Here is a 27,969-nt window from a genome sequence, read left to right on the forward strand (position 1 = left end):
CTTTCTCTAAACATGTTTTCTTCTTCATCCAAAAATTTAGTATTATCAATGCAAAAAGCAGCCAACCGCACGGTGAACTCAACTCTATGGAGCTTTTAACATCTTCTACGGTACCTATCTTCTGATGAGTAGCTTACGTAGCATGCATGTATTTTTCGTTGTGATATAAAACCTGATAGAAATTTACGATCGTCGTTGCTTCCGCGAATCATGGATCATCAAAGCATATGCCAAGTATGAGTTTAAGGTGTTGCTCGCGATAACAGGAGCAAAAAATTTAGCTGATATAAAGCTTGCTTGTGCTGCGTTTGCTTGCTTATCATTTAAAGGGAGCGTTTAGTGTGTGTGTGTGTGTATGGATAATGGACTGATCAGGTTGGTAAACTTGCAACTATAGCTTTTGATAATTCAGCAAAAACTTCATCTCGTCGGATTCAAATTTATGCTGGTTTACCTTAATTAAATAAATAAATTAAATAGGCCAAATTTTTTGTGTGGTCCGTGTGGTGACACGCCACATTCAATGTGACCCTTGTGGTGAAAAAATTGTTAATTAAACCCTCATGGTGAGCCTTGTTAGCAATTAAGGTCCAAATCCAAACTTCCGTTAGTTCTTCGTTAAATAAACTCATGCGACTATCACATGGATCGGTCAAATACATCATTTCAATTCAAATTACATCCTATTCCATGGACATCTAGTATGACTTAGGTATACACTTGTTCTTTCTGGGTGGGTTATGACATACACTTGTTTTTTTTTTTTTTTTTTTGTGAGTTAAAAAGTTGGCATCTGATCCTAGTGCACAAAGCAAATTGAAACAAGTGAAAATGAGAGATAATTTACAAGAATAACTTGCAGAATTAAAGACAACGGGGGAAAGGCATTGCAGTATTTATGCATTTAGACGGGTGACAGGCATTGCATAATTAAAGAATCAAAGACAATGGGTGAAGGGTATTGCAAAAAATTCAATTTTCACGTCTGCCCTCCACATATGAACTTTAAGAGCGTAAGAAACTTAAATAACTAAAATTCAAAGAAGATTAAGAAAAAAATTGAAAGGTTGTGTACTAGCTGATTACGGCGTGCATCAAACCACAATACCAATTGAAGACAAAATTGAAAGGCATATATGCATTCGGACTGGTACAAATTGATACAAGAATGAAAATTTAAGACAAACTAAGACCTTAACTCATGATCAAAGAAGCGTTGGCATTGAAAAAAAAACAATGGTTTATTAAAAGTATTATGATTTCCGAACGAAATTAAATCATACCTGAGAAATTAGGTTCGACTTCACTTTCACCTCTTCTCCTAGTCATTGATGTGGTTTTACAGGTTTTGTTTCACTCTTTGCATTCAAGCTTATTTTATGTGAAATCTTATTTCTGTTAAACACTAACTCATACTATATGTCCATGGAATAGGATGTAATTTGAATTAAAATGATGAATTTGACCCTCCATGTGATAGTCACGTGAGTTTATTTAACGGAACACTAAGGGAAGTTTGGATTTGGACCTCAATTACTAACAAGGCTCACCACGAGAGTTTAATTAAAAGTTTTTTTCACCATAAGGGTCACATTGAAAATACCATGTCACCATAGGAACCACAAAAAAAAATTGGCCAATTAAATAAATACTTAGTGGTCCTTGGAAATCAAAGAAGGAACTGTGAAGCTTTTCCTAATGTGAATATATATAGCAGTATAGTTTGAAGAAATCTCCATAAAATTGGATGGTGGAGATTCTAATTTATGAAGGGTGAGCCCTTTTGCTCGGGCATTTCTATATCTGCAATTACTGGGACAATTTTGTCAAATTTCTAGGCTTTGAATTATTGGTGGAAAAGATAAGTGGTTAGGATTTAGGAATGTTCAAAGCTCTAGACTTTCAAAATTTAATTCACTCACACTAGAATTTGAAGATTTCTAGATCGAGAGAATGGACTTCGACATTCATTGGCAACCCCATAAATCTTCAACAAAAAAGTGTGGCTGGAAAGTGAAATGCAGCATTCATGGACATGTGATGTTGAAAAACAAGAACTTAATTCCCAATGGATTTTCAGGTAAAATTTAGTTTTGGGAACCCTAAAAAAATTCATGAAGATGGAGAAGCCCAACTCATATGCATGTGTACTTACAAAAACACAAAAATGTGTACTCTTCTTTTTACTTTTACCTAAGGGAAACAAAACAAAAAAAATCTATTGCAAAAACGAAAATCGTGATAAGTTTTAAGGTTACCTCAATTGGCGAGGAAGTGGGAGATGATGAGTTAAGTATTATGATAAAGTTACGATCATTTTTCTCTACTACACTTCATACACCTAATCATAAATCATAAATGATGACTTTGATAATAAGTTATTGTTCACCCATTGTGTAACTCAATCCGGCTATTATACTAAATACATCAACATGCATCAAATAATAGAAGGATACTAGAAATACGAGCCACATGATGTACTATCGCACATTTTTAAAGTATTATTTATTAATGAGTAATGCTAAAGAAATCACATAACATATTATACCACTCTTATATGGTAAGAAAATGTTGAGGAAACTCCATCAAAAGTGGGACTCCTTATAGACTCTCTGACACCTTATATTTTTAGCATAATATTTATAATGTTGGCACGAGAATTAACATTAAACTGTAACGTGACATAGAGCCTATTGACAATTCAACTTTGAGAGAGTCTCCTTGGCGAATTCGATACCAAATTAGGTTGGCCATTATGTGGCTTTGCTAAACTTCCCTCCCCTTAGTGTAAAAATATCAATGTACTCAAAATAAGAAAAAAAAAATCATTAATTAACATGACATGGACATATCGTATCCATGTTTCTAGTAAATTCATTTTTTTTAACAAATGATATTTTATGTACACTAAGGGGCAAAGACTAAACCTCACAATGTGCTAGCAATAATGTGGTTCAAATTCAACTTTGGCAAGAATAGAACCTAAGACCTCTCACTTTTTTTATTTTTGATAGAAGTGATATAGTTTCATTACCACAAACAACCAATTATAGACTAATTACAAGGGTGCCAAATGGGTATAAATGCTCTAGCAATCAATTTCTTGATCTGGAGGTAATTAGCACAAAATATAAATAATTTAAAACTCCTATACAGCCACCCCACAAACCATACCACTAGAACGAGGAGTCCCTAGGTAGATATGCCACATAGACAAGATGTGGCATACCAAACACCTAAACCCTCACAAAAGCCATCGCAATCAGCAAGGCTACAAAAATATCATAGCGGCACAATCATCTTCACAAAGCAAAATAGACAAAAGAACAAAAGGACCTAGAGCACAAAACAAGAGAACCAACATGTCTATAGTGGAGAAACAAGTGCAGAATTGGTAGAAGGCATGGGTTGCAGAGGCATGTGTAGAGTTGGCAGGAGGTGTGAAACGCAAGATGTAGTCGAGATGACACCCATAAGGTTGGGGAGGGAGATGATACTCAGTCAAAACTGCCATCATCGTTGAAACACCACCACAACCCATAAACTTGCATAAGACATGATAACACCCCTACCAGATTTTTCGCAGACTGGTGTGCGTCGTAATTGTAGTAAGATTAACAATAAACAACATGGATGGCAGAGGTGTAACGACCAGTCCCAAAATTTTACAAATTTCAGAATAACAAGGGTAAATTGGTACTTTCACCTGTGGGAGATATTTGCATATTTGTCATTTATGGCTTGTTTGGTGTGCTAGTGGAGCCTATCCATTTTATTTGGTCTCCCGGTTCTCTCTCTCTTCCCTCTCCCCATCACTCTTTTCTCTTATCTTAAACTATTTCTAACTCTTTTATTTCTATCGGTCTCCTTCTCGCATGACCTTCCACCTCCTTCTAAACCTAGACAATTGGGCGATTCCACGGAACTGAAACCAAGTCAAGGTCCTCATCCTTCTCTGTTCCCCCACATCACTCTCTCTCACCCCCTTCAACTCTGCAACATCACCATCGTGACAGAGCTGCCTTCTCTGGCGAGTTCCTCGATTTCCCGACTTAAGGTAAGCCTCAGGATGCTTTAGATCCTTTCATATTCGTCATGATGGTTTAACTATAACCTAGATTATGCAACTTAAACGTCGGATTTGAGCAAGAACAAAGATAGTAAGAAACCTAGTTTTCTAGCGAGAACCTGAGCCTTCCAGGTTATTTTCTGGCCAACTCCGGCCACGACATTGCTCCAAATTAGTATGAACCTCTTCTCTTCATTCTAAGTTTCATTTTCATAGCTAAAACATCGAAAATGGTGAAGAAATGAGTTCGAACAGAGCTCTAAAAACCTTTGCCCAGATTTCAGCCGACCCATAGCCTAAAACCGGATCAATCCGACCCGCAACCCTTCCGATCCAAAATCGGGTCCAACCTAGCAACCAAGCCCAACCCATTAACCCAAAACCCAAAACCCAACCCGACTCGAATCAAACCCGACCCGACCCAACCCAGATCAGACCCGACCCAGACTCGGACCGGAGGGAATATTTCCTGGAATAATCCGTTGGGGAATATTCTTACGTTGACTTTTACGAAATTTGCCCCAAACCTCTTTAAGGGTATTTTGATGCCCTGCTTCCAAATCCATGCTTTGTTTTTCCAAATTCAATTTTTTTAGTAGGGTTTTACTTATTTGGTCATTTTATGTGCTTAGGTGCGTTTGTTAGTGGCGACCCCGTCCTCTCTAGTTTGAACGGCTATTCGGCGATGAAGTATCTGTGAGTGGACCCCTTCCAAAATGCATGATTTTATTACTAGAAATGCATACATGCAAAGCATGATTTTATGACAACGTTTTATGAAACATTTATGAGTAAATCGAATTTACGCTTTATGAAATAACATGCTTTATCGAATATGTTTATTGAGATATTTATGAACAGGGATTTATGATATGATGTTTGAGCTATTGAGCTCCGATGAGATATATTTTGGAAAGATTATGTTCATGATTTTCTGTGCTTACTTAGTGGATATTCATACTATGTGCCTACATGCGAATGTTATATATATGTCTTTGGGCGGAAGATATATATATGTCTTCGGGCGGGTGATGCAGGGACTTCGGGCATAAGATTTAAATATGCCTTCGGGCGGGCGATGCAGGGCCTTCGGGTGAAAGATTTATACATGCCTTCGGGCGGGCGATGTAGGGCCTTCGAGCTATTGTGATACCACTACTAAGCACTTTATATATGATATATGTTATATGAAGGTTTTATGGCATGCTAGGGTTTTTCAGAAAACCTATTACTTATACTATACGAGTTTTCATAAACCGGGGGTTAGTACGTTTAAGAATAATTGTTTTAGTATTACTTATATATAAACTTGGTCCACTCATGTTTTGTTTTGTACCCCCTTTAGGATTTAGAATTGAGGTGTACAATCTCGGCGTCAAGGCACTCCCGCATTGGTATTTTCAAGTCCTCTCGATGTATGACCTATTCATTTGTTCATACCTTTTTGTAATATTCCTTATACAGTAATTTTGATTAGTTGTATACTTTGAACATGTTCCCACATTTGCATATTCATAATACTTAAGTTCACATGTTTTATTTTACGTTCGTTCTTTCTTCATATTTCTACATGCATGTTAATATGACTTCGTCACCCTCGAGTGTCGGCCAGTACGTGCCTATCCTAATGTTCAGAGGATATCGTGGTCAGGTGTGTCAAGAAGGCTTGCCAGGCCAAAACCATTGGCGATGCTACACCACCAAATCCCACCACCACCACAAACCCAAATAGGGTTGAAATGATATTTCCAAGGGCAAAGCCCTCAAAGAGCCCAAATCACTGAGAGAAATTCCAACGGTAGATCTGCACGCCAAATGTGGGCACCTAGGAAGCCGTTGCCAGGAACACCCCACATCTAACTCCACCCAGGATACAGAAACATCACAAATCTAAAAAAACGAAAAAACCTCCGAAGGGCATGACTCCATTGCATAAACCCATCGCCATCGACAACTTAACCGCAGGGCGGTGCCACCATAACATAGACGAAGAGAGCCACAAAATCGAAAGAGTGCGCCATTGAGGGAGGGTCCGACCCACCAGTCAACCAAACAAACACCAACCTAAGCTCGTAGATCTATCCCTAGATACGGGAGGAATCTTTGTACGACAATAAATCTCGAGAATCAGTCGGAGGACTTCAACAATGTCGAAAAAAATTTGGTTGCCCACAGAAGATTGGGGGAAGAAGGCGATGGGCAACACCAAATACCAGAGAGAAAGTGATAAGGGGGGGAGGGGTTGCGGAAGAACAGTGAAGGAAAATGAAAGTCACGAGAGGAGTGGGTGGGAGGAGGGTTAAAGTGTTGAGGAGCGAGGAGAGGCTAGGAGAAGGGGATGCTAGAGGAAGACGTGAAGAGAAAAAACACTAGAACGTAGTTACGTAACAATGAAAAAAATACTTTAAATCAACAAAATGAAATAAATTTGTGATAAATAGTCAAAGAACGTAGAAGAAAATAGAGAAAGAGAGAGCAAGACAGCTGAGAGCAGCTGACGAGTGGCTTTGTCGGGCGGGCAGCCACGCGTGAAACGCGCACACTCAGCTCTTAACGTATGAGTAAAAGCGGGACCCACATCCGGAGATCAGCTCGCTCGGTAGTCGCACAATTACATCAACAGCACGAGGGGCCGGCACGCGCGACACGCGTGGCTACGACGGTCCGGGACATAAATAAAAGGGGGAAGAGAGGCAGCGAGTGGGACAAAGTGAGAGTCAGATTGAACTGGGATCGATTTTGAAACCCTAAAACAGAAACAAATTGGGGGCAAAATTAAAGGAGCTTCGTAATTGGCCACTCGCTCCTCCCCCTCGCGTGTGCGATCATCTTCCTTCGCAGTTGCGGATCGAAGCTTCCTCCTCCTGGTTCCTCCGTATGTAATACGGGAAGAGGTATTGTAATCTCTCTCTCTCCCCTCTCTCTTTCTCTCTCTCTCTCTCTCTACAATCTACCTCCATCTCTATACTTGTTACTGAATCAATTCAATGTTATAAATTCTTCTTTTGAGTTTGTTTTCGGTTGAATTTGTCGGTGTGCAATTTGGGATTTGAACTTGGGATTTTTCTTGCATTTGACATTAAATTAATGAAATGGGATTGAAAACTGAGGAGTTGGTATCAAGTAGTTAATTTTTAGTACAAAATTGTGTGCAGAAGTTGGCGCATTTATCTGAGTAATTTTCCAGCGTTTTGAATTCAGCTAAAAAAATTATACGTTTGAGTAGTTGGGAATTCTTTATTTGTTGAAGAGGCTTGGTTTAGTTTGGTTGGAATCCTAAGTGGACATGCACTGTTGCGCATTTTAAAGCTTGAGTAGTATTAGGGCTTGTTTGGTATTGCTGTGCTTTAAATAAAAAATGTTTCCGGTGTGATGTGAGAATATACTTATTTTTGTTGCTTCACGTTTTTAACTTTTTTTTTCACCCAAAACTGTGAAAATAAGTTGTTTTTAAGTGATTACCAAATACCTTTTTGAGCTCAGTTTTTTTTTATACCCACTTTTTATAAAATCACCTTAGGACCAAATCAGTACTTATTAGCATGTAAAGTTTGATTTCCCAATTCCGAGTTATTTCGGTTTTAAAGCTCATGACTTGATGGTCTATACTTTTGGGAATTTAATTGCAAGTTTAGAAATTGTACGATGAACCGGGATGTGGAACGGGCATGTGAGTTTGATCGGGTTTCGTTTGGATTGTGTGTGTATCTTGCACTTCAAAATATAGAAAGCCCTCTCTTATCTGCTGCCATGTGTAGCTGAAACTCTTTTATTTGTGTCAGCACACTATCACATATGTGGTAAAAATGAACACTATATTGCTCTTATTTAGACCATTGTAGAATGTTTCTTGACGTTTAGATGGTGGATTTTTTGTTTTCGTTTGAGTTAGTTTGAAATAGATAATTAGCATCGGAATTGGTATTAGATTGTGAAGTTGATATACATGTTTGCCAGTTTTTTTATGTTGATATACATATTTGTGGTCCTAGATGAATTTTTATGTGATAGATAAATGATAGTCCCACTTCTTATCATTTTCAAGTTTTGTTTTGTGGCATTCTGTTGAGTTCAGAACAACACCTTATGCCTCAAAGAAGGTGCCTTACCACCCTGTTCTGGTATGTTAGGTTAAATACTTCACTTTGGCGCTCTAGAATACCTCTGTGAATAGGATATGGTATCAATAAGGTTACGGCAGCTGGACTCTCGAACTACGTAAATACCTGTGTTGAACAGAAAATTCTCACACCTGTAACTGACTACGTGAATCATACACAATTCTGAATATTATTTGTTGGAACTAATAGTTAAAAACATTTTCCCAGGCACAATTGCTCTATCTGTGGTAATCACCTAAACCTTTTGAAGCATCATGATTTTAACGTGTGATAGTGGTTCAATTGGCTCTTTTTTTGAAATTTCCAATCATGTATGATTAATGCGTGTTAGTTTATTATTTTTCTTCCAGCCAAAGTTTTATAATAGCATATAAGATATCATGGGAGGTGATACTGCTCCCTTATGTTGGAAGAGGAGGATGTCATCGTCGTATTCACATTGACAAGGCAATACAATCTAGTTGGAGCTGTTTGTTAATAACTTAATAGTGCTTTGAACTTCCAAAATGGTTTGTAACTCTTTTCTTACTTTAATTAGGAAAGTGAATTTTTGTTCGTTATTATTCTTCAGAGTATGTAAGTTTAATCATTATTTGATTTACTGCCAACTGTTGTCTTTTCTTTGTTTCAGATGTTTTCTGATAGCAACCAGTTAAAATTAAATAACCTCACCATGGACATTGATCTACGGCTACCTTCTGGTGAGCATGACAAAGAAGATGAAGAGCCTCATGAAATTGATAACATGTTGGAACATGAAGAAAAAGTGCACAACGGAGATATAGAGAATGGAAACATTGAGGATGTTGGAGATGAAGTACTTGCTGAAGATGGCGGGGATTTAAATTCTCCTACACCAGATATTGTAGTGTTTAAAGAGGATACAAATCTTGAGCCGCTTTTTGGTATGGAGTTTGAATCACATGGGGAAGCATACTCTTTTTATCAGGAGTATGCTCGGTCTATGGGGTTCAACACCGCAATCCAAAACAGCCGCCGGTCAAAGACATCGAGAGAATTTATTGATGCGAAATTTGCTTGTTCTAGATATGGAACCAAGCGCGAGTATGACAAGTCGTATAATAGACCACGTGCCAGACAGAACAAGCAAGACCCAGAAAATCCGACTGGTCGGCGTTCATGTTCAAAGACAGACTGCAAAGCTTCGATGCATGTGAAGAGACGACCAGATGGTAAATGGGTTATACATAATTTTGTGAAGGAGCATAACCATGAGCTTTTACCAGCCCAAGCAGTCAGTGAGCAGACAAGAAAAATGTACGCTGCAATGGCTAGACAATTTGCTGAATACAAAAATGTGGTTGGTCTAAAAAGTGATTCCAAAAATCCTTTTGATAAGGGTAGGAATTTGGCATTAGAGGCAGGAGATTTGAAGATTTTGCTCGAGTTTTTCACACAGATGCAGAATATGAATTCCAACTTCTTCTATTCTATAGATCTGGGAGAAGACCAACGGCTGAAGAGTTTGTTTTGGGTTGATGCTAAAAGTAGGCATGACTACATCAATTTCAGTGATATAGTGTCTTTTGATACTACCTACATTAGGAACAAATATAAAATGCCTCTTGCTTTATTTGTTGGAGTGAATCAACACTATCAGTTCGTGCTGCTAGGATGTGCTTTGGTATCAGATGAAAGTACAGCAACTTTTTCTTGGCTAATGCAGACGTGGTTGAAAGCTATGGGTGGACAAGCTCCAAAAGTAATAATCACTGACCATGACAAGTCGATAAAATCAGTTATCACGGAGGTCTTTCCAAGTGCTTATCATTGTTTTTCTTTGTGGCATATTTTGGGGAAGGTTTCTGAAAATCTTGGCCATGTGATTAAACAGCATGAAAATTTTATGGCGAAATTTGAAAAGTGCATCCACAGGTCATCTACAATTGAAGAGTTTGAAAAAAGATGGTGGAAAATTCTTGAGAAATTTGAACTGAAAGAGGATGAATGGACTCAGTTGTTGTATGAAGGTCGAAAACAGTGGGTACCAACGTACATGAGGGAAATTTGTTTGGCTGGGATGTCTGCAGTTCAGCGATCTGAGAGTGTGAACTCCTTTTTTGACAAGTATGTGCATAAGAAGACCACTGTTCAAGAATTCCTGAAACAGTACGAAGCAATTCTACAAGATAGGTATGATGAGGAAGCCAAAGCAGATTATGATACATGGAACAAACCTCCAACATTGAGATCTCCTTCGCCCTTGGAGAAGAGCGTCTCAGGGCTGTACACACATGCAGTATTCAAGAAAATTCAAGGTGAGGTTTTAGGTGCAGTTGCTTGTCACCCTAAACGGGAAAGACAAGATGAGACAAGCATTATTTTCAACGTGGTAGATTTTGAAAAGAATCAAGATTTCATCGTAACATGGAATGAAATGAAGACGGAGGTTTCTTGTGTATGCTGCTTATTTGAATATAAAGGTTATCTTTGTAGACATGCATTGATTGTTCTCCAAATATGTGGCCTATCTGCAATCCCATCACAATATGTATTAAAACGTTGGACAAAAGATGCAAAGAGCCAGCATTTTGTGGGAGAAGAATCCGACATTGTACTATCCAGGGTGCAAAAGTTTAATGATTTATGTCAACGGGCAATGAAAGTGATTGAGGAAGGAACTCTATCTCAGGAGAGTTACAGTGTTGCATGCCGTGCACTAGAAGAAGCTTTTGGAAATTGTGTGAGTGTAAATAATTCTAGTAAGAGTCTGTTAGAAGCTAGCACATCAGTCACTCATGGCCTGCTTTGCATTGAAGATGATAACCAAAATAGAAGTATGAGCAGCAAGACAAACAAGAAAAAGAATCCGACGAAGAAAAGAAAGGTTTGTTCTTGATAGTGACTATAAATCGTAATGCTCATTATAGTTTTATAACTTTTATTTAAAGGTAACATTCTAATCAAATTGCAGGTGAACTGTGAACCGGAGGTTATGACTGTTGGTGCACAAGACGGCTTGCAACAAATGGTTTGTCTTCTTCTATTATTATTTTTAGCTTTTTTGAAAAACAAATATTTGTTTTATATCACTTGCTGATTGGTATCCTAATCTGGGATATGCATATTCATTTTGAAACAATATTATGAATCTGGTCACACAAGATTGGTGTGCCCAGGTAAATCTGGCATCGCATGTGGGAAAATTGTGTAGTAAATTAGTGAACCTCAAGTAAAATTTTCTTACACTTATTTGACCATGGCAATATTTTGTAGGAGAAATTGACCTCAAGAACAGTAACCCTTGATGGCTATTATGGTGCCCAACCGAATGTGCAAGGAATGGTATGAGACCATATCTTGTACTAATAACAAATTGTCTATGATTCTTTTTATTTATTTTATTGTTTTTCGTATTTTCATCCTTTGCTTCCTTTTTGTCAGGTACAATTGAATCTAATGGCGCCTACACGGGATAACTACTATGGGAATCAACAGACCATTCAGGGGCTTGTAAGTCATAACTATTAAAATGAGTAGAAAAACACTAGCAATATCGCAAACTACATGAATATAACTTGGACCTGGTTTTAATACTTGCAGGGACAACTGAACTCTATAGCCCCAAGTCATGACGGTTATTACAGTGCTCAGCAAAGCATGCATGGGCTGGTACAGTACCCTATCATGATAACAAAAATATCCAGCCTATGACCATGTTCAAATGGTTGCATTTTATAATTTGCGGCGTTGTGCTTGCAGGGACAGATGGATTTTTTCAGAACTCCAACTGGTTTTGCTTATGGAATTCGGGTTAGTTTGCTAGACATGGTACTAATACTTTCCTAAATTATACATTTTGCTTAGCTTAGCTTACATTTGTTTTCTCCTCGTGCCAGGATGACCCCAATGTAAGAACCACTCCATTGCATGAGGATGCATCCAGACATGCTTAAGGAACACATTGCCCAGTGTTGGTATCTTGCATGTGAAAAGGTAATTTTCCTTGGATGTCAGCTAAAGTTTAACTTGAAACACAGTGGAACTGATTAAATAATTATTCCGAAGGTAAAGGAGACCCTTTGAAGATAATCTCTATGTAAAGAAAAGTGAAATGTATCATACCTTGCGGACAGAGGGATCACGATGGACAACTTCCTCATTTGGTACCTGTAAAATAAGACGAGAGAGTAGGCTGTTGTTAACTATTTCGTATGCAGTCTTTTCGGAAGTAGGATGGAAATTTGAGAAGGGTTCATATCCTCTGTAAAGGATGTTGTATTATTGTACCTCTGATTGCTTAGCCTCAATAGGGTCAGTTGAGATCAGAGTTAACTTACTCTAGTCAAAATTCTATTGACTGATTGCTGCTTCTGCTGCGCACAAGCTAACATAGTGAGGATGCAAGCAAAATTGCCAAGTGAAATTTTCATATTTTCACTTTCTATTTTTTGTTTTGGATGAATTGGGTGTGTTGGTGGAAAATTTTTTAGTTGTGACAGGAATATGGATGGTACAGCACGTGTTTTCATGCAAGTGGTGGAAAATTTTAATTTTTAAGTTATTAACCTTTTAACACATATAACCCACAATTTATATAGGGATACATGGTGTACCATATCGTGTGACGGTCATCCTGAAAAATCTCTCGTGTTGGTGTTTTACTTTGAAGTTTGCTTCTTTCCAAAAAAGCCTTAAGCAGATTCTCTTTCGGCTTGTGAGCCCATTCCATAAGCATTTCTTTTTACTCCAAAAATCAATGACGGTTGAGAAATGAGAGGTTTATTAGTGTCGTTCATGAGATTTAGACTTAGGGCTCTCATGAGTTTGTAAAACTTTATATCTTGGAGAAACACTTAGAAAGTCAATATTAAACTATATTGACCCAAATAGGGGAATAACACCATTTTGACTTGTTTAAGAGCTTATAAACCATACACTTTTTAGTTAAGTTTTAGCTACAAAAGCCAGAAAGCTATTATAAAAGCTTCTTAAAAAAATTATATTGTTGCAACACATGGATAATTAACAAAACTCAATTATCAATGAATAATTAAATACACGTATAAAATGGTATGAATGAATGCAATGCGGAACAATTCTCTACTCTTGTTAATCCGTATAATTAAATCAAACACAGTCATAACGATTTTTCACTGTCACCCGATTGAACTCTGGACTAAAGAACTTGAACTGGAACCCATTTTTGAAATCATCACATGTGAGTAGTGTTTCTTGAAAGCATATGCATTTTAGCGTTACATACCAATAGAAATATAACGTTTTATTTAAAAAATAGTTACCAATGATACGAGCTGTTAGGAATTTCTTTCTCACTTCCTAGATTTAGAAGCTCCTAGAGAGCGTGATTGAAAATGAAAATACTCAAATCCTCTCTAAGTTTTAGCCAGGAGCTCATGGAAAATGCTCCAATTAAAAGATAACAAGTGGGTATTCGAATTTTGTATTCCCATTAATTGGATGTTATAAATGTTATTGTGTAAAACTTAAGGTGGCACTTGCTGCAGCAAACGAATAAATAAACACCGAAGAATTGTCCTACCTCTTGGGCAAGCCAATTTAAGGGCTATCATAACAAGTCATCCATTGTTCTTGAGGCTGTGACGTCTTACAACACTTGTATTGGCATGCATTCTCCGGCATTATTGGATCAAACAACGATATCAATGTTTTTGGTCTTCTTCTCATTCGATGACGTCGTCAATGGATTGAATGGAGGTACAAGATAAATAGTAATAAACATGAGCTAAGTTACTACTTAACCGATGGTATTTACCTTAGTTGGTCTCTATTTTTGAAAAGTTATTCTCATCCAGATAGTGGAAAGAAGAAATTGGATTATCGGGATGAGAATAACTTTTCATAAATGCAGAACTAAATACCATCGGTTAAGTATTAACCTAGCTTGTCTCTATTACTGTTTATCTTGCACTTCCATTCAGGTGCCTATCCGTTGACGCTGTCATCAACAGAGGAGAAGACTCGTTGTTTGATCCACTAACGCTGAATAATGTATGCCAAATCCAAATGTTGTAAGATGCCACAACCTCGAGAATGATGGTTGACTCGTTATGACGACCCATAAATTGGCCAGCCCAAGCGGTAGGACATTTCTTCGTTGTTTATTTATTCGTTCACTACAGCAAGTGGTGTGTGTAGGTTTGAGTTTCAACCTATGCTTATATAGAGGAGGTGTGTGTAGGTTTGTGTTTCATGTGTTTAATGTACGTTTCATATTGTTTCGTGTGTTATATATTTATACCATGTGCTTCATATGCTTTTGTGTGTTTCATGACTTTCCTATACAACTCTTGTTTCTTGTGTTTGATATGCGTTGATAAGGTTTTGCATATTGTTCCATGAGTTACATGAAATGCATATTTTATGGGTCAGCTTAGTATTTTTATTATGGGTAAAAGACTGTTTACTACCTTCATGTTTTGTGAGTTTCAACATTTAGTACATCAAGTTTTTTTCGTCTCAGATTCATACCTAAAGTGTAAATTTTGGGACAGTCTCATACATCCATTAGTCAAACTGTTAAATTTTCCGTTAATTGTGACGTGGCGCCATGACTGGGCACCACGTGTCATCCACGTTTTTTTTTTCTTTTCTTCTTTCTTCTACAATTTTTTTTTCTTCCTCCTTCTCCTTCTTCCTTCCTCCTTCTTCCTTCCTCCTTCCTCCTTCCTCCTTCTTCCTTCCCCTTCTTCCTTCCCCTTCTTCTCCTTCTTCCTTCTTCTTCCTTCTCCTTCTCCTTCTTCTTCTTCTTCTTCTTCCTCCGAATCTGGGGAAGTTTTTTTTTTTCCTTCTTTCTTCTTCTTCCTCCTTTTTCCTCCTTCTTCTTTCTTCTTCTTCTTCTTCTTCTTCCTCCGACTGCAACCTTTTTTTTCTTTTTTTTTCTTCCTCCTTCTTCCTTCTTCTTCTTCCTCTTCCTTCTTCTTCTTCCTTCTTCTTCTTCTTCTTCTTCTTCCTCAAATCTGGGGAAGATGAAGGTTTTTTTTTTTTTTTTGAGGAAGATGAAGAAGAAGGAAGAAGGAAGAAGGAGAAGAAGGGGAAGGAAGAAGGAGGAAGGAAGAAGGAGAAGAAGAAGGAGGAAGAAGGAGGAAGAAGGAGAAGAAGAAGGAGGAAGAAGGAGAAGAAGAAGGAGGAAGAAGGAGGAAGAAGAAGAAGGAAGAAAAAAAGAAGAAGAAGTTGCAGTCGGAGGAAGAAGAAGAAGGAAGAAGAAGGAGGAAGAAGAAGAAAGAAGAAAGAAGAAAAAAAAAAAACCTTCATCTTCCCCAGATTCGGAGGAAGAAGAAGGAAGAAGAAGAAGAAGGGGAAGGAAGAAGGAGGAAGGAAGAAGGAGAAGAAGGAGAAGAAGGAGAAAGAAAAAAAAAACCTTCATCTTCCCCAGATTCGGAGGAAGAAGAAGAAGGAAGAAGAGGGAAGAAAGAGAAGAAGGGGAAGGAAGAAGGAGGAAGGAAGAAGGAGAAGGAGGAAGAAAAAAAAGAAGAAGTTGCAGTCGGAGGAAGAAGAAGAAGAAGAAAGAGGAAGAAGGAGGAAGAAGAAGAAAGAGGAAGAAGGAGGAAGAAGAAGAAAGAAGAAAAAAGAAAAAAAAATCCCCAGATTCGGAAGAAGAAGAAGAAGGAGAAGTAGAAGGAAGAAGAAGGAAGAAGGAGAAGAAAGGGAAGGAAGAAGGAGGAAGGAAGAAGGAGAAGGAGGAAGAAAAAAAAAGTTGCAGAAGAAGGAAGAAGAAGGAAGAAGAAGAAAAAAGAAAAAAAAAAAACGTGGATGACATTTAGCGCCCAATCATGGCACCACGTCACAATTAACGGCAGATTTAACAGTTTGACTAACGAATGTATGAGACTGTCCCAAAATTTACACTTTAGGTATGAATCTGAGACGAAAAAAACTTGATGTACTAAATGTTGAAAACCACAAAACATGATGGTAGTAAACAGTCTTTTATCCTTTCATTATTTATCAGAATCTAAATATTTTTAGGTTAAAATGTTCACATAAATAAATTAGGATAACTTTTTGACCGTTCGATAGAAAAAGAGTCATTGGGCTCGTTTTGGGTGGCCGAAAACGATGTCAGCGTGAGCCCCACCCGTTGTTAGTGTTTCTGCACGTTGTGCACGTCTGTCCTATGAGCTCTCCAATTTTGTGGTCGCGTCCACGTGCGTTTCAACCTAGGCCAAAATCTTGGCTGGCCGGTATTTGCTCCAAAAACTATTTCACTCAAAACTTATTTTAGGTCCAATTGTTTTACAAGGTTTGGGGAGAGGTTTATCTTTAACTGAACTATTGGAGTTGGTCTGACGAGTTTATGTTTAACTGAAGCATTACAATAATTTGGTAGAATTTAAACTACGTGAGTACCAAGTAACATACTTATGATAAATCATCTATTTATTCCATATATTTGGATGACTAAACGATTTCGGATTTAAATGATTTTTTATAGACATGATCTTCAAATGAAAATAAAAAAATTGAACGGTTTTGATTATATAATTTATAGGGTAAATTACACAAAATTACCTCAACTATGGGTCGAACGACACTATCATACCACATCTTTTAAAAATGACTATGTCATAGCTCATCTTACAAATTTGTTCTAATGTCAGACCTCTGTTAGTTTTTCTGTTAATTTCTCTGTTAAATACTGACGTGACTAGAGGTGGGGCCCACTCACTAATCCAACTGGATTAAAAATAATTAAATATTAAAAAATTAAAAATTAAATTATTTTTTTATATAAAATTGTGGAATCCACCTCTACAAACCCTTCCCCACCCGTCTCCCAAACCTTCCTCCACCATCCTCTCTTTCTGGGCAACCTGCAATCTATCTCCCCCAACCTTCCTTCACCACCAAAACCAGAACCCACTTCCCCACCGCCGCCCTCACCTGCTAATCACCCTCTTTGATGCTAAGGAGGCTGACGATGGCTTCACCCGCAGCTCCTTGAGCTGGTCCCTGTTCATGTGCAATACCCTACCCGTCTGCATCCTTCAGAACCAAGCTGATCCTTGTTCATATGCAGTATCGTCCGCCTCGGCGGAGTTGTTGGTGGCGCACAACCCATTGGACCCGGTTACCGGACAGAGCGATGCTTTGGTGGGTCCTTGGTGGATAACTGAGGAGGCGCCGAGGATGACACATTTGTCTAAGGTAGAGCTGAAATCGGCCCTCGACCTAAGCAAAATTTTGTAGTCGATGCCAAGCTCGCCGTTAGGAAGCTCGATCCGGCGAGTGGTGGGTGACACCAAATTGGTCGAGACTTCGCCGATCTTGTTGAAAATGAAGGAGGAGGGAGTCGGGAAGGCGATCGTAGTGGTCGTTGTCGATGGAGGAGTAGGATTCCGAGAAGATTGAAGGTTGCAGGTTGTACGGGAAGATTGAAGGTTGCAGGTTGTAGAGAGGGATTTTAGAGAGGGGATGAGGGAAGAAATTATGGTAGGAGGAGAAATATCCACATGGGTTAGGCTTGTAGGGATTTTAGAGAGAGAGTGGGGGATGGGGGAAGAAATTGCAGATTACAGGTTGCCCAGAGAGAGAGGAGAAAGAGAGAGAGAGGAGAGAAATCGTAGTGGAGGAAGGTTGGATGGATGGGTGGGGAAGGGTTTGTAAAGGTGGATCTCACAATTTTATATGAAAAATAATTTTAATTTTTTAATATTTAATTATTTTTTAATACAGTTGGATTAGTGAATGGGCCCCGCCTCTAGCCACGTTAACATTTAAAAGATAATTTAATAGAAAAACTGACGAAGGTCCGACATTAGAACAAATTCATGAGATGAGGTATGATATTGTCATTTTTAAAATTGAGGTATGATAGTGTCATTCGACCTATAATTGAGATAGTTTTGTGTAATTTATAGTGTTATTCGCCCACCAATTTTTACTTTTCACACACCCTTCTTAATATTTGATCATTGAATCGAATTAATTGAAAAGATCAATAGTAAAAATTTAACAAAAATGTATGAGAGATAAAAATGAATTGGTCAATAACATTATCCATCGAAAGTTTTGGAGGCTAAATTATACCCGATTACCCGTGCACTTGAACCCGGCCTACTACCAGACTTGAAAGTTGAACCCCTCTCTCCGAGTCCGAGCGTGGTGGTAGAGTGAATACTGACTTGCGCAGGTGCAAGCACTTCCCTCTTCGTTTACGTGAGCTTGATTTCTCGTCATTCTGCTTGGACTCACGACCTGTTTGGTTCCTGGGAAAATTGAGTAAAACAGAAAGAAAAAGCTCAAGTCTTGCAATTTCTCATAATTGAGTGGAGATGTTTTAGTTGCTGCTGCTGAGTTCCCAAAACAAATGGGTAATCACCAATTTCCTTCCTCTTTTTTCACTTTTCTTTTTTCAGCTTATTTTTCTTCTTGCATCCTACAAGATTAGTTAGCAAAGAGAACATTTCACTTTGAAATTTTTGAAATTTGTATAATTTTTTTTTACAATTTTTCGTATATATTCTTAATTTTGAAGCTTTTATTATTGATTTTTTGGTATCAGGTAATTCAGTGAAATGAGCTTTTGTGTTGTGTAAGCTTTGTCTGATTCTATGGAGATAGATCTTGAACTGCCCTCATGTGAGCAGGACAAGTTAGACATTAGGGCAGATAAGGATGTTAACATTGTAGATGTCACTGATGAGATAAATGTTGAGGAGGAGCGTGTTAGTTACCCGATAATGAGTGATCGTGTTAAGGAAGTTGATGGATTGAATGCAGAACAAGGTATTGGGTCGGATAAAGATGTTGACATTGTAGATATTTCCTATGAGGTAAATGTTGAGGAGGAGCATGTTGGTTCTCCAACAACAAGCTATCATGTTAAGGAAGTTGATGGGTTGAATGCAGAACAAAGTGTAGGGTTGGATAAAGATGTTGACATTTTAGATGTTGCGGATGAGATAAATGTTGTGGAGGAGAGTGTTAGTGCTCTGACAACGAGTGAACATGTTAGGGGAGCTGATGGGTTGAGTGCAGAAGAAAGTGTTAGGTCAGGTAAACATGTTAATGGTGTAGATGTCCCATATGAGATAAATGTTGAGGCGAATGTTAGTTCTCCGACAACGAATGATCATGTTAAGGAAGTTTATGGGTTGAATGCAGAACGACGTGTTGGGTCAGATAGAGATGTTGACATTGTAGACGTCAATGATGAGATAAATGTTGATGAGGAGCATGTTAGTTCTCTGACGAGTGACTGTGTTAAGGAAGAGGATGGATTCAATGCAGACCAAAGTTTTGGGTCAGATAAAGATGTTGACATTGTAGATATCACAGATGAGGTAAATGTTGAGGAGGAGCATGTTACTTCTCCGATAACAAGTGATCATGTTATGGAAGTTGATGGGTTGAATGCAGAACAAAGTGTTTTTAGTTTGAATGATCAAAATGATCTGAACAATGTCGGGGTAGATTCCCTTGATAAGGGGAAGGGGGTAGTTGAGGAGCCCGAAAATGGTTTGGAGTTTGAGTCTAAGGAAGAAGCTTACTCTTACTACAGGGAGTATGCCCGGTCTGTGGGATTTGGCATCACAATTAAAGCCAGTCGGCGCTCAAAAAAATCTGGAAAGTTTATTGACATAAAAATTGCATGCTCTAGATTTGGAAGCAAGCGTGAGTTGGGAACAACTGTCAATCCAAGAACATGCATCACAAAGACGGACTGCAAAGCTAGCTTGCATATAAAGAGGAAAGAGAGTGAAAAATGGGTAGTACATAGTTTTGTAAAGGAGCACAACCATGAGATTTGCCCAGATGATTTCATTTATGCTATCAGCGGAAGGAACAAGAAACCTGCTATCGTTGTTCCTCAGAAGACGGGTCTGCAGTTGGCTTTAGATGAGGAAGATGTAAGAGTAATGTTTGAACATTTTATGTCTATGCAGGATGAGGATCCCAACTTCTTCTATGCAATAGATTTTGACCATGAGAAACGATTGAGAAGTGTGTTTTGGGTTGATTCAAAATGTAAGCGTGATTATAGCAGTTTCTGCGACGCAGTCTTCTTTGACACTTACTATGTTAGAAACAATTATAAAATTCCTTTTGTTCCTATTGTTGGAGTTAATCATCACTTTCAGTACATTTTGCTTGGATGTGCATTGATTGGAGAAGAGACTACATCGGCTTTCGTTTGGTTAATGCGGACGTGGCTTAAAGCAGTGGGTGGCCAAGCTCCAGTAGTGGTTATCACCGATCAAGACAAATTCCTGAAAGAAGCTGTAGAAGATGCGTTTACTGATGCACGCCATTGTTTTTGCTTATGGCATGTATTGACCAGGATTCCTGGAAATTTGGGTTCCATAAATGAGAAAGAAACATTTATCGAAAAATTCAGCAAATGCATTTACCGGTCTTGGACAGTTGAGCAATTTGAAAAGGAATGGTCGAAACTGGTTGATAGATTTGAACTAAGAGAAAATGAGTGGGTTCATTCATTGTATGAAGATCGTAAAAAGTGGGCCCCAACTTATATGCAGGATTCGTTTTTAGCTGGAATGTCAACAAGGGAGCGATCTGGAAGTATAACTTCATTCTTTGATAGGTACATTTCTCAAGAAGCTACATTTAAGGATTTTATTGAGCAGTACAAAGCATTTTGTAAAGATAGTTATGACATGGAAGCTGGCGCTTCTCTCAAAACACAGGATAAACAACCTGGATTAAGATCCTTCTCGCCGTTTGAGAAACAAATGTCAACTATCTATACAGATGCTGTATTTAAAAAATTTGAGGACGAGGTTTTTGGACTAGCTTCTTGTCATTTGAAGAAAGAAGGTGAAAATGAAGCATCTGTAATCTTCCGGGTCACAGATTTGGAAGAACGCCAGAATTTCATCGTGTCTTGGAATGAAGCAGACCAAAAAGTATGTTGTTTATGTCATTCATTTGAATGCAGAGGTTTTCTCTGTAGGCATGCAATTCTGGTCCTCCAGGTGTCTGGTGTTTACACAATCCCATCCCATTATATTTTGAAGCGTTGGACTAAAGATGCAAAAGTTAGGCATACTGTTAGCGATGGATCGAAGAGGCTTAACTGCAGGGTGCAGCATTTCAATGATCTATGTAAATTAGCTGTTAAGTTGGGTGAAGAGGGGTCTTTATCTCCGGACGCTTACCACATTGCACTTCAGGCATTAGAAACAGTTATGAAACATTGTGTCGATGTGAATAATTCTGTAAGAAGTGTTTTGGAACCCGTGTCAGCTAATCATGGTTTTATTGACGTTGAAGTAGTGGATCCCAGCTGCAGTGTAGCCAAGTTGTCGAAGAAAAAGAAAACATACAAAAAAAGAAAGGTTAGTTAAGGCTTGATCTTTGGCATGTAGATCTTGCTACAACTTGTTTTGGGTCATCCTAATTGATGTGTGCCTAAAGTCGATTTTACATGTACTGTAGGTGCAAACTGAACTGGATGGCACTGCTATCAGGTTGCAAGACAGCTGCCAGCAGATGGTTTGTCTCACGATCTTTTTTGTTCCGAAATTCTCTCGCTCATCGATTCTTTGTTTTCAACTTTAATATATTATGATTCACCTCACTATGGTTTTTAAATGTAGGAACTGATGAAGTCCAGAGCACATAAGCTTGATAATTGTTACGTCCCTCAGCAAGAATCTGAACGGGTAATATGAAACAGCTATGTTATCCCAGAATAATGCAATAAGAGTTTGTTGGTATGTAACCTTACAGTATTTTCATCCAGTGGTTAAGTTATATCCAGGGTTGTTTTATACTTATATCAGGGACAGTTGAACTCAATTTCTCCTATCCATGAGGGTTGTTACGACAACCAACGGGTCACCCAGGTACGACCCAAACCTTTATTTATTCTGACCTTGATTTTTCATATTGATTCAGGAATCAGAATGCAAACATTTTCTTTCGATTTCATTCAGGGACAGGTTCATTCGTTACCAACACATACTCGTCACTTAGGGACCCAACAGAGCCTGCAAGGAATGGTACTGGATTTTTCGTACATGGCATTCTATCAAGCAGTACGATTCATCAAATCCAAATACTAAAATTGCAGTGTGTTGTTTTTGGCTTTTTTTAGTTGCAGCTACAACCTAGTCCCAGAGCACCGATTGTGCATGGCTGTTATGAGATTCGGGGCAATCCCGAAGATATGGTGGGCATTTGAATAGCCTATTTGGACTTCTGTTTCCTATTTGACATTGGATTTTCTTTGCACGAACTTAATGCTCTTTGGCTGCAGGAACAGTCTGTAGGCTCCTCGCGCAAGCATCGACGTGATAAGCACCCACCAAAATAGCTGAGAGACAATGCCCATCCATTGAGATGAAGAGACTATCGTCCAGTTGTAAATTCAGCCTCATGCCTGTAAACGAGGATTGAAAATGATGAACTCATATATCCACGTTTTTTCGGTACGTAGTGATAAACCAAATCCCATTCCATCTCCGTTTGCTAATGCACAATCACAATCCAATTCCAACATGGAATCCTCAGACGACATGCCTACTCCAGAACAAGTTTCATCCTGACTTAACTTCTATTTAGTCCACGTTCTGTTTAGATTGTAATCCTAGTTCTACGTGTGTTTGTATACTACTCCTATAAATATCAATGAACATCGCTCACTCTGATTAAGAGTTGAGATTCTGCAAATCATATTTACCATCTTTCACATTGATGTTTTCGTTTTGTTCTTTTACTGAACAGTTGTACAAAACGATGTCGGAAGAAACAACATAAGTTGAATTTTATGTCATGCACTCTTCAACTGCGTTTCTCTTCTCAACGAGTTCTATTTTAAGACTCGATAGGTATGATGAATCTTTTATACGAGGCTACGCCATCTCTTCATGGTTAACCCTTTCATTTCACCGCGTTGCAGTGGTCTAGACAAAGGGTGATTGGCTATCAGTCCTATGGTTAGTCGCCCACGCGCACATGTGAAGTCTGACCGTTGAAGTATGTGGAACCCACGATGCATCAATGGCGATCGAGGATTGCTCAGCACACGGACGGCTGACCTTAGGAAGAGTATACATTCATATAAGTAAAATATGTCATATCATTTCTCCTGCAAATTTTGTTTGAAGTTATGATACATTATGCAACAATCTTCCGCTTTCGTTGCTAACAAAATTATTGTATATGGCAATAGAAGACGAATGCTTTTCCGTCAAAAATATGCCGAGCTTGTAGCGCTGCCCAATCATCATCAGTGTTCCTTTCGTGTATTGTTGTTCGGTATGTCAGTTTATATCGGACCTCTTCTGTAACTTGCACCACAATCCGTTCTTTGTGTGGAGTGTTGCCCCTGTAACTTGTTCCACTGAATCCGGGGATCCTTTTAGCTCGACGGTGAACTTCTGCAACAGCATAGCCAGTGCCACAGTTGACTCCATTAGAGCAAACTGGTCTCCGACGCATTTTCTTGGCCCTCCACCGAAAGGTAAGAAGGCGAAATCTGCTATAATCTGATAGTTGCATCATAAAATCATTACATGATAGATATCATCAATGTGAGAACATGATGTAGGTGCAAAAGTGGCAGTGACTAGTAATAATAACCTCATTCGGGTACAACGCTCCAGGGCTTCGAGAAGGGTCAAAACCAGCCCATCCTTCAACGTGACTCTTCTTTTCGACTAAAAACCTCTCCGGTTCAAACTCATTAGGATTGTCCCAAAAGTATGGAGATCGATGGAGATTATATACCTGAATGGACAATGGTTTTGGAAGTTCAAAGCAAATAGCTTAGTGTTACAGCTGAGGTCCGGGCTTAGTGTTACCTTAACAAACCTTTTTACAGAACTTCATCAAGAAACAAGGAAACTTAACTTCTTATACTCACAGAAATGAAGAGATCAGTCCCAGCGGGAACCGCATAACCATCTTTTGCACCGTTGTATCCTCCTGCACGATGGACATAAGTCCGTCTTAACCTAGATATGACTTTGATAAAAAGAACAAAATGTTGTTGCCGTTCAGGGTCTTTTCTTCTGTCCTAATACCTGGTAGCTTATCTGGTTTGAGAGAACGTCTAATAAGCAAGGGGGGTTGGGGAAACAAACGAAGAGACTCTACCGCGATAAGTCTGGTGTACCTAAAAGAAGAAAAACCATATACTGAATCAATCATTCGGGTGAAAAAGAGCCAAGTTCAAGTAATCATCGTAATGTCTTAGGAGGAACGGACTCCAATTTTTTGATTGATTCGTAAGTTGGTCCGTCCTGTCCAAGCACTGAATCAATCTCTTCTTGCGCTTTCTTCATCTTGGACGGGTTCTGCAAGAAAGCAAATTAATTGCGCCTGTATCATCATCACCGGTTCTGCATAACTTTATTCTGAAACCTAACATGGCTACAACATTCAAATTAGAAACGAATACTTGTGCAAGGAAGAAAACAGCCCAAGTAAGCACAGCAGCCGTCGTTTCATGGCCAGCAATAAGCATTGTCATCAAATCATCCCTCAACTGTTGAAATCCACAGGTACCGTTTATTAGAATTATACGCAAATACTCCAAACGTTGTTGAATTATACGCAAAGTAAATTATTTTGGTCAGATTTGCTGTACCTAAAAGCATTGAAGTTTTTCAAGTATTTACCTGACGATCATCAACATCTGTTCCACGCATATCAACTAAGAAACGCAATAGGCTTGCATCCTGCAAACTTTATAGTTACAATGCCAGAATTTTAACGCTTCCGCAAAGCTCCTAATTGCAATCATTTATCTTTAGAGTTCACAAGCAAATGTGGATTGAATTATTTTTTGAGTTGGAGTTTTCCCCACCTTCAGATTTAAGTAATCCCTTTGTTGCAGTTTTTCAACATCTGTTTCCTGTCACAGAATATAATCAAAATATGGTTCTTAATACTCGAATTTTTTGTTTAACATCTGTTTCCAATAATGCTACAAACATCAATAATTTCATTCAGCTCAAGTTTCATCTAACCTCTCTGGTCTCTTTCGCATTTCTGATGAGTACATCAAGACAGTCATTTATAACCTTCAGATCACCGTAGAACTTCCGTTGCCTGGGCACTATCCACTTTGCCAGTGGAAATTTCCAATATGGGATATAAAAGGTGGACCGATGTTCAGCTTCAAAAAGAGTGCCATACACTGCCTGTAATATATTTGCACAAAAATCTGAACATGAATTCTCAGCAGCAAGTACATTAACATGAATTCTAAATCAATATCAATAATAGTTGAAGGGGAACAAGGTCATATCGTATACTAAAAAAAAGTAACGGTTCGCAATGATTAGTGAATTGTAAGATTATGTTCACTCCAGAAATTATAAGAAAACCCAATGTATGTTAAACAGAATACAAAAAATGCATGTACAACTGATATGAAAACCCAATGTTCTTCTGAAAAAGGAGATCAAGATGAGATGCATCAAATGCCCGATACAACATTACGGAATCTTTAGAATGTAAGCTCATTTTGCCAAACCTTAATTACAGGAGATTCTTTGGTAACAGAACCAAAGTCGTAGTTGAAGACACCAAGCCCGATAATATCAAGAGCCAAACTCGAAAACTCTGCTTCAAGATCCAACTCTATTGCCTTGCCACCACGCAAGCTCTCTCTTTCAAGTAGCTTCTCAAATTTTACTATTGTTCTTTCTGAACAATTTCTGAATGTCTTGACCATAGCTTCCAAGTATAAAGAATGGAACGCCGGAGCAATAACTGCAAAAACAGATTATGGCTGGTAAATCCCTATACTATGGATCACTATCAGTTACAAACTTACAATATGGACCCCATATTCTTTTCCCCAACCTGAGGTGAAAACTCTTAATATTAACTGTTACTGCTCACCTCTTCTCCTCTGCTTCCAAGTGTCAAGGTCAGCGGGTATAAGTCCCTTGCCCATAATTGGTTCTAGAATATCAGCCAGAACTCCCTATGTGCAAGTGTGCAAGCAATTGGAAAGAACAGATTAGAATAAGTAAAAATTATTTGACTCAAAACAGCTTATAAATGAAATATATACATTTGCACATCTTATATAAACGATTGATATGACAAAAAGGGAATTCGAAAATAACTCAAGATTATATACCGAATGGCAAAAAGGTTAACCATGTTAGCAAATTACGCGGGAATGATGAGTTTACTTGTAAAGGAACATGATACACTAACAATGATGGCATTACAAACATGGAAAATGAAGAGAGAACCAACAATTCAAATTCTTGCAATACAAGGGGAGTCCAGAATCCAGAGCACATTATTAGGTAGTACCTTGTCATAACTAAATGCATTTTCTCGAAGAATATGCCTCGCAACAATTGGATCTGATACAACAACAAAAGCTTTTGGTCCAAATGCAAGCTTGTACACAGAGCCATGCTGCCAAGACAAACAAAATTTGTAAAACGGAAAAACATTCAATGAAAAATGGAACTCAGAAAGCCAATGTAACAGAGTCCCCAGTCCCCGCAGCTGCGAAACTGCGATTTCTATCTGTATATACCATCAAATTTTAAAGGGAGTTTTAATGAAACACTCCCGGTACTGTTCACTTTTAACGAAAAATCATATTTTTACCTTTCCTGATACCATTCACTACACCTTTATTTGTCCTTTTTCATTAAAAACTAAAGTTCTTTTTGGACTTTTCGTTAGTTTTCCTAATTTTAAATCTAAACAAGCAAATGAACAATTGATGACAGGGTAAACAATTCAAATAAAGCAGATGCATACCTCTATAAACCAATCATACAGTGAAAAGAAGAGAGGCCGATCAAACAAATCGGTGACTGCACCTTCAGCTGTGGGCATAGACCCAATTTTCCCACCACTTAAAAAATTGGTAAGGAGGTTGCTTGCATTGTCCAGTAAATTTCTCTTCGTTTTTGGTTCCTCAGTACTGGTCGATTGGCACCTACATTTACCAAATTCACATCATATTATCTAATTTTAGAGTGAATTGAAAGTTCAAATCCACATCATATCCTCTCTCAAGAAACTAAAGCATTCAACTTTAAAAGAAACATCATCTTATCTAAGAAACCCAGAAGCTAAAAAATGTTTATCTGATAAAATGATTACATGGGTGTCTTTTAATTGCTGCTTTCTCCATTCTCCACCAAGTTTTAGTCACCCAACTGACCAAAAGTGCAAAAAATCAAAGGAAAAAAAAAACTCAGTAAAACAGTAAAAGAAAGAGAGATACCTGAGAGGACAGTGACTGGGCTTGGAATTGAGAAGATGGGTGGTAGTTGAAGAGTGAAAGTAACCCAATTCACCTCTCCGGAAGTTGAGATTAATGAGAGTTGGAGGAGAAGGCTGCAACAGAGAAGAACCAGCCATGGCCGTTAGGCAAATAGTTAGGTAGCAGTTCTTCAGTTGGAGAAGTGGGATTTAGCTGGGGATATTAGTACTTGGGATATTTTTGTACATACACAACACTGAAATGTAGGAAGCATGACATGATTTGAGAAGTGGAGGTGTACGGATTTAGTAAAAAATGGAAGTTGTGGGTGCTTTGGGTGGTTGGTTTTTGTCACCCTCTCTTGCCTGCCCACTAAAATCAGGGAAGGACTTTTATCCAGAGCCTGACCAAACAAAGTGTACAAAATTCATGAGTCAACAAATAAATGGTTGTCTGCTTCTTGTCCACTTTCTCCATGCTTAGGTGGAGATAAGTTTTGATAAAACTGCCTAATTTCTTCGACTCTTAGAGATCGAATGAGATCAAAATAAAAGAAAATTATATCTCATAATGACAATTAGGACATTGAGCACTCTGCACATATTCTTAAATCTTTT

General features: G+C 38.3%; 3 protein-coding genes and 1 long non-coding RNA gene across 8 annotated transcripts; 3 read left to right on the forward strand and 1 right to left on the reverse strand.

Annotated features, from left to right (window-relative positions):
• The first annotated feature begins 3,882 nt into the window (after positions 1-3,882).
• On the forward strand, positions 3,883-5,588 carry LOC126611088 (uncharacterized). Its single transcript, XR_007618682.1, has 3 exons — positions 3,883-4,057; positions 4,702-4,765; positions 5,415-5,588. It is a non-coding gene; the product is annotated as an uncharacterized LOC126611088 (long non-coding RNA).
• A 1,161-nt stretch (positions 5,589-6,749) lies between these two features.
• LOC126611089 (protein FAR-RED ELONGATED HYPOCOTYL 3-like) lies at positions 6,750-12,598 on the forward strand. 2 transcript variants are annotated; one of them, XM_050279265.1, is made up of 10 exons: positions 6,751-6,963; positions 8,541-8,699; positions 8,822-11,038; positions 11,126-11,182; positions 11,428-11,496; positions 11,596-11,664; positions 11,755-11,823; positions 11,914-11,964; positions 12,051-12,147; positions 12,220-12,598. In XM_050279265.1, the coding sequence occupies exons 2-9, from the start codon at positions 8,697-8,699 to the stop codon at positions 12,105-12,107; spliced, it is 2,592 nt and encodes an 863-aa protein (XP_050135222.1). In that variant the 5' UTR covers positions 6,751-6,963; positions 8,541-8,696; the 3' UTR covers positions 12,108-12,147; positions 12,220-12,598. The 2 variants fall into 2 exon arrangements, with proteins under 2 accessions (XP_050135223.1, XP_050135222.1); XM_050279266.1 differs by lacking the exon at positions 8,541-8,699 and having other exon boundaries at positions 6,750-6,963.
• A 5,633-nt stretch (positions 12,599-18,231) lies between these two features.
• On the forward strand, positions 18,232-23,386 carry LOC126611090 (protein FAR1-RELATED SEQUENCE 2). Of its 4 annotated transcripts, XR_007618683.1 has the most exons (10): positions 18,232-18,506; positions 18,698-21,494; positions 21,595-21,651; positions 21,756-21,821; positions 21,942-22,004; positions 22,095-22,160; positions 22,256-22,330; positions 22,418-22,589; positions 22,885-22,988; positions 23,060-23,386. XR_007618683.1 is itself a non-coding variant. In XM_050279267.1 (8 exons), the coding sequence occupies exons 2-8, from the start codon at positions 18,747-18,749 to the stop codon at positions 22,472-22,474; spliced, it is 3,132 nt and encodes a 1,043-aa protein (XP_050135224.1). In that variant the 5' UTR covers positions 18,232-18,506; positions 18,698-18,746; the 3' UTR covers positions 22,475-22,830. The 4 variants fall into 4 exon arrangements, 2 of the variants coding, with proteins under 2 accessions (XP_050135224.1, XP_050135225.1); XR_007618684.1 differs by lacking the exon at positions 22,885-22,988; XM_050279267.1 differs by lacking the exons at positions 22,885-22,988; positions 23,060-23,386 and having other exon boundaries at positions 22,418-22,830.
• LOC126611091 (cytochrome P450 97B2, chloroplastic) lies at positions 23,222-27,753 on the reverse strand. Its single transcript, XM_050279269.1, has 14 exons — positions 27,374-27,753; positions 26,902-27,082; positions 26,440-26,547; positions 26,014-26,098; positions 25,643-25,881; positions 25,134-25,307; positions 24,971-25,018; positions 24,783-24,842; positions 24,563-24,649; positions 24,370-24,458; positions 24,186-24,277; positions 24,026-24,087; positions 23,743-23,889; positions 23,222-23,648 (listed from the first exon to the last, which is right to left on the reverse strand). The coding sequence occupies exons 1-14, from the start codon at positions 27,508-27,510 to the stop codon at positions 23,424-23,426; spliced, it is 1,734 nt and encodes a 577-aa protein (XP_050135226.1). The 5' UTR covers positions 27,511-27,753; the 3' UTR covers positions 23,222-23,423.
• Between the last annotated feature and the right edge of the window lie 216 nt (positions 27,754-27,969).

Source organism: Malus sylvestris, chromosome 17 (genome assembly GCF_916048215.2).
Source record: "Malus sylvestris chromosome 17, drMalSylv7.2, whole genome shotgun sequence".
NCBI classification, from domain to species: Eukaryota; Viridiplantae; Streptophyta; class Magnoliopsida; order Rosales; family Rosaceae; genus Malus; species Malus sylvestris.

Coding starts and splice junctions, on each gene's coding strand:
- LOC126611089 (XM_050279265.1), top strand. Junction 11,039..11,125: donor ATCCGACGAAGAAAAGAAAG/GTTTGTTCTTGA, acceptor ATCAAATTGCAG/GTGAACTGTGAACCGGAGGT. Junction 11,965..12,050: donor GTTTTGCTTATGGAATTCGG/GTTAGTTTGCTA, acceptor TCCTCGTGCCAG/GATGACCCCAATGTAAGAAC.
- LOC126611091 (XM_050279269.1), bottom strand. CDS start 27,510: ATGGCTGGTTCTTCTCTGTTGCAGCCTTCTCCTCCAACTCTCATTAAT. Junction 25,019..25,133: donor ATGCGAAAGAGACCAGAGAG/GTTAGATGAAAC, acceptor ATTCTGTGACAG/GAAACAGATGTTGAAAAACT. Junction 24,650..24,782: donor CAGATGTTGATGATCGTCAG/GTAAATACTTGA, acceptor GGATTTCAACAG/TTGAGGGATGATTTGATGAC.
- LOC126611090 (XM_050279267.1), top strand. CDS start 18,747: ATGGAGATAGATCTTGAACTGCCCTCATGTGAGCAGGACAAGTTAGAC. Junction 21,822..21,941: donor CTCAGCAAGAATCTGAACGG/GTAATATGAAAC, acceptor TACTTATATCAG/GGACAGTTGAACTCAATTTC. Junction 22,005..22,094: donor ACAACCAACGGGTCACCCAG/GTACGACCCAAA, acceptor GATTTCATTCAG/GGACAGGTTCATTCGTTACC.